General features: G+C 34.4%; 1 protein-coding gene across 4 annotated transcripts in view; it reads right to left on the bottom strand.

The window, feature by feature from the left end:
• Nucleotides 1-805: 805 nt before the first annotated feature.
• Nucleotides 806-6000, bottom strand: part of NEK1 (NIMA related kinase 1) — a 91897-nt gene continuing 86702 nt past the window's right edge. For all 4 annotated transcript variants that reach the window (XM_081959395.1, XM_081959398.1, XM_081959397.1 and 1 more), the window contains 2 exons: nucleotides 5648-5780; nucleotides 806-1948 (listed from right to left, as the gene is read on the bottom strand). In XM_081959395.1, the coding sequence (XP_081815521.1) occupies nucleotides 1935-1948; nucleotides 5648-5780 (147 nt within the window). In that variant the 3' untranslated portion in view covers nucleotides 806-1934. The remainder of the gene's footprint in view (nucleotides 1949-5647; nucleotides 5781-6000) is intronic.

The following is a 6000-nucleotide window of genomic DNA, read 5'->3' as shown; positions in this document are numbered from 1 at the left end:
TCCTTTGAAATATTTAAAATACAAATTTATGATCAGGGAAAATTAGGCAGCAAAATGACACATGTATTCATAGTGTTCATTTGCAATCGAGACACATATCACTCCCTGCTCAAGGATTCAGCAACTGACAATAAAGAGTGCATGAGTTGTTAAGATGCATGTAAATTGTTCATGTTTTCTTTCCTTGTAAGTATGAAGTATCAAATAAATTACCTCGGAGACTATATATATATTTTTTAAAAAGGTATATCTGTTTATGTAGTCAGTTAATTAGAAAGTCCATCTGTTTTATGAACCTTTGTAGAATCCACAGAAAACTAATAACATTCTAGTTTTAGGGTTCAGTGTCAAGTGTACTTAGTCCTCTATTTAAGTGAATGAGAATTTGCGTACATTACTTTCAAATGGAGAATAAGCTTATTTATTTTGTGAGCCTCTTAAAACTACAGGGAGAGAATATTCAACAGATGAAGAGAAAATAAAATACAATGCCTTTAAAATTTTCTATCATTTAGTTTAGAATGTTAATTTAAATCCAGCAAATTGTCTATTCTTGTAGAGGGAACATTCCATAGAAAGCAATTTCTACCTCAACTAATAGTCAGCAAGGAATTTTCTTGCTTTTGCCATCTGGAACCTACATTTATTTTCCATAAAAGATATGTATATATTTCTCTATAATTGCTTGAAGTGTAAACTAAATTTTAGTTTAAAATACAAAATATAAATATGTTTTAATTTTGTTTCTTTTTCCTGCAATATAAACATGGAAATTCATAAGTTGCATAAATCAAGAAAATCCAAATTACCATTTAAACAACATCTCCAATCTTTATTTCATAGTTATAATTACTTTAAAAATTGAATTATACTTGATATACATTCCACTTTCCATTGTTAGCCAGGAAATACAGAATTATATTTTCAAAGTAAACCGTTGTTATACAGCTGATTCAGCTGGTCAATACTATCTGTTATCTACTATAAATGCTTTGATTCATCATCTCGCAGAAATTCTTTCTCTCTCCACTAAAGAATTACTTTTCAGTGAGAAGCCGAAGAAATAAAATCCAGATTCTTCCTTTTAAACAACCCAGCGGTAGAATATGCATGTATCTTTCAAAACAGCAGCAATACTGCATTTGTTTTTGCTAGGATGGCATTGTTACAGGTGAACGAAAAAAGCAGCAGACTTCGCTGCGTACATACTACTCTAACAAGAAACCTTCATTCTGAAAGCTCCTTTGATTTACAGTGGAAAATCACTTAATTCTGCAAGCTGACAAAAACTGTATTGAAACTGAGTTAAGGGATTTCAAAGTGAAAAACAATAAACTGATTCTGAGAATTTTAAATAATTTTACAATCACTTTCTACAGCAAAATGCAAAAATAAAGTTATATTAAATGCATGTCAAATGTTCCACTAATTTCAGAGAAATTACTTCCATGTTGTATGCACTTAAAAATCAAGTAGTATCACTGAAAAATGGCCATCCTACGCAGAAAACAAAGTCATCTTTAAAAATTCCACCAAAGCAATCAAGGTTTTTAAAAAGGTTGTTAGGAGCACAAAAATATATTATTTTGTTTGTTCCTTTTTACTGCTTAGGTAAAAAGAAAAAACAATAATAGCTATTAGATCATGTGCTTGTTCATACATGATACTTTCAAACAGTAAATTATTTCTGAGTCACTCTTTCTATTCTTTGTCATTCATTTTAAATAGAACACAGTCTTCAATGTGTCATTGAAGGATTGAAGCTATATATCAACAGATATTTATAAAATGGTGAAGAGAGTCATTTTTTTCCATTTTCTTCTTGCAGCCAACAATATTTTAAGTCTGTTCCGAGTGTTATTTTGCTGTACAGTTTGTTATTACAGAATAAAATCCATACACCTGCTTTTTGTTCAGAATGTCACCAAAGCGTGTTATTCATCATTGTCTGCAAAGAAAGATTTTAAAATATTTAATTATGGGAAAAACAATTTCTAGCAAGCAGACTTTCAAAACTGCTAATCTAGTAAAAGACAACAAACACTTCTCTCTAAGAAATAATGAAAAAAGTACTAAGCAAATAAGAAATCCTCTATTTTTATACTTCAGTTAAAGTTTTCTTAATTTAATTTTAAATTTTACCATGATTCATGTTGTTTTATATATTAAAGTTTTAGAGACATATACTTTACTTATGTATAAGTATAATCTTTATTGTCATTGTACTTAAATACAACGAAATTGGTTTTAACCTCACTGGTGCAAAATTATAGCAGAAACGAAAAAAGAAAGAAAAAGGAAAAAACCTAGTGTGTGCATGGAGTGATTGTGGTTGTATTTAAAAATCTGACATCCCAAGGTTAGAAACTATCTTTAAACCTCTTTGTTCAGCTGGCTATACTTTGATGTCTTCTGCCTGATGGTAGAAGTGCAAAGAGACACTGACCAGGGTGTGAATCATGTCTGACTATCTTCCTTACTCTGCTAAAGCAGTGAGATCTGGCGATGTCACCCAGTGGAGGGCAACCAATGGTTTCTTGTGCCGAACTGATCACTCTCTGTAGGACCTTCCTATCTGCAGCAGTTAAACCAGCATACCATACTGTAACGCAATATGTGAGGACATTTTCTATGGTGGACCGATAGAAAGAGGTCATCAGCCGTTATTCCACCTGATTTTTTCGCAGGACTCTAAGGAAATGAAGTCTCTATTGGGCTTTTCCAATCACCAGAGTCATGTTGTTTTTCCAAGTGAGATCTTGACTAATAAGCACTCCCAAAAATTTAAAAGAGGAAACATTCTCCACACAGCCCCCCTCGATATACAATGGGGCAGGCTCCTCTGTGTGCTTCCAGAAATCTAGCACCATCTCCTTTGTCTTACTAGTATTTAGTTGTAAGTTGTTTCTTGAGCACCATGCGGATACCTTCTGGACGTCTTTCGTGTATGTTGATTCGTCCCCTCCAGTTATGAGACCGAGCACAGTTGTGTCATCTGCAAACTTTATTATGATATTGGATGGATCAGAGGATATGCAGTCATATGTATATAGCAAGTATAGGTAGGGGCTGAGCACACAGCCCTGAGGGGAGCCTGTATAAATAGATCTGCATAAATTTAATGTATTTATTTAGCATAATAAAACAGAACCTTGGGGAACCCCACTGCATACTTCCTTGCATGTAGATGCAGTTCCATTGAGGACTACATGTTGAGTACATTGGTCAGCCAGTTACCAATCCATCTGGTGGTAATGCTGTCTAACCCACATTTTTCTATCTTATCTAGTAGTAGGTTATGGTCTACTTTATCAAATGCCTTACTGAAGTCCAAGTAAATTATATTGACAGCATTCCTCTGGTCCACTAATTTTGCCACTTTGTCAAAGAATGCAGTAAGATTAGCCTGGCATAATCTGTTTTTGACAAACCCATGTTGGCTTTTGCTTATTACTTTGTTTGCTTCTAGGTATTCACTGATTCGTTGCTTGATTATCTTTTCCAAAATCTTCCCTGGTATTGAGATCAGGCTGATAGGTCTCCGGAGTTTCCTGGATCTATCCCCCCCCTCCCCCGTTTTGAAGATGGGGACTACATCAGCTCTTTTCCATGTGCATGGGGAACAGACAAGGATCCACATTCCAACAATGCTGTTTATTGAAGATGAGCAGACTATAAACCAACATCCAATTTCTGGCCGACAGCTCCTTTTAAGGGGAAGCTCTCAGCCAATTAACCAATAACTTTAAAATACTTTCCACACTTGCACGGCAGTAGGAAAAGCCTCTGCTCATGCCTGCGTGGACATAACACTTCTGGCAGTTTCCCAGTGCCCCAAGATCTTTGAAAGATATAGTTCAGTGGTTCTGAGATCACATCTTCCAGTTCCTTCAGAACCCAAGGGTGTAATCCATCTGGTCTTGGTGATTTGAACTCGTCTAGGTTAGACAGGTGTTCACTTACCATTTTCTTCCCTATTTTAACTTGTGTTCGTAATCTGTTTTTTGTGGTGCTGTTTTTGATAGGTTGGATTGTTTTTCCCCTTTATGTAAAGACAGGTACAAAAAACGAATTAAATAGTTCTGCTTTCTCCCTGTTGCTTGTCACCTTCTTGCCACTTTCTCCCAGCAATGAATCAATTATTTCCTTGACTTTTTTCTTGTTTTTAGCATGTTGGAAGAAGCTTTTTTTTGTTATTTTTTTAACTTTTGTCGCAAGCCTTAGTTCATTATGAGCCTTGGCTTTCCTCACTTCATCTTTGCAGGCTCGGGCTATTTGCTGAAATACTGCCTTAGTTGTGTGCCCCTTCTTTCCACTTTTTATACTTTTTGTCTTTCAATTTATCAGACAGTTCTTTATGCAACCATGCTGACTTCTTTTGAGAGTTATTTTTCTTCTTCATTGGTATTTTTCTAGATTTGGCTGCTATAACCTCACTTTTCAAAATTTTCCAAGCTTCTTGAGTTGTTTTCCCCTTCAGGATTCTAATCCATGGAATCCTTCCCAAGCTCTCTCTAAGTTTATTGAAATTAATTGTCTTAAAGTCCAAGACTCTCGTTTGACTTTGTTCTATTGCTTCTGCTTGCATAATGTTGAATGTCAATATTGCATGATCACTCTCCCCCAGGGTTCCTGTAGCTTCAACACCTATCATTTCATCTTTGTTAGTGAGAATTAAGTCTAATATGGCTGACCCCCTTGTTCTCTTCTCTACATTTTGGGACACAAAGTTGTCTGCTAGGTTTATAAGGAACCTGTTTGATTTTTTACTTGGTGCAGAGTTTGTCTCACAGTTGATGTCAAGGTGGTTAAAATCCTCCATTACTATTGTGATGTGCTTCCTACATACCTTAGTTAACTGACTAGCAAAAAGTTCATCTATTCCCTCTGTTTGGTTGGGTGGCCTATACTATAGTATACACCTATGTCATTTCCCCCCTTTTATATTGAGCCAAATGAATGCAAGGCAGTTTTCATCATTGTTGTGCTCTATTTCTGTAGAGATGTAGTTATTTCTTATATAGAGAGCAACTCCATGGTCTATTTCTTTTAAATAATTTAAATCCCTCTAGCTGCATATTCCATGTGTGGGATTAGGATCAATACAACCCAATTTGTATTAAACATTAGGCATCTGTAAAATTGTTTCATATTAGTTATGAAATAATTTCAAGAACTAGCAAAATCCTGTTTTTGCCTCTTTTAAAGCAAGCAAGAGATCAAGATTAACATTGCATCAAGTCAATACACATAAATACACAAAACGCTGTATATTTTAGCATGTTTACTTTCTGCAGTATGAACATATCTAATAATATTTCCATTAAAAACATTAAATAGAAAAATGTACAATTACAAATTGCAGTATGACAAATAGGACTATGTTCTATCCAAAGAATGGGCAAACCAAAGCTGAAGATTTTACTACTGGATAGAATCCTATTAACTAGCAGAATTTTGGCAACTTTTAAAAAGTTAAAGAAGTAGTTCTATATTTAAATTTAAGAGTTAAAAATATATAACTTTCTAGTATATAGAAATAACTGTTGTGCATCAAAAAACCGCATTGTACACAATAACTAGCTAACCATAAATAGGCAGTCAGCAGAAAAATAATGCTGAAAACATGTGCTTGTCAGATACTTACCTTCCTGGTATGCACCATCTGCCATTACTAAATGGAGAATTTTAGCATACTGATGTTTATGTTCATTTCCTAAAATATTTTGAACTATTGTTGAACAAATATCAATGCTTTCATCTTCATCTTCATGTATAGCCTAGAAAATAAGGTGTAGAAATATACTACTTAACATAATAAAATACTATAAGATCACAAACTTTCCTCATCTGGATCCAACAAGGCACCAAAACTGTTTTTTTTGTGTGTGTGTGTGTTAAAATCTAAGTAGAGAAATTTGGGAAGGGGAGTAGAAGTTAGCAGTTATGGAGGACTGTCTCTAAATCATATTATTCAGAAAATGATTAGCTGAAGACGTA

This window comes from Natrix helvetica, assembly GCF_964273705.1.
Source record: "Natrix helvetica genome assembly, chromosome: 7".
Lineage (NCBI taxonomy): Eukaryota > Metazoa > Chordata > Lepidosauria > Squamata > Natricidae > Natrix > Natrix helvetica.
The sequence above is the reverse complement of the archived record's forward strand: the minus strand, read 5'-3'. Positions and strand labels throughout refer to the sequence as shown.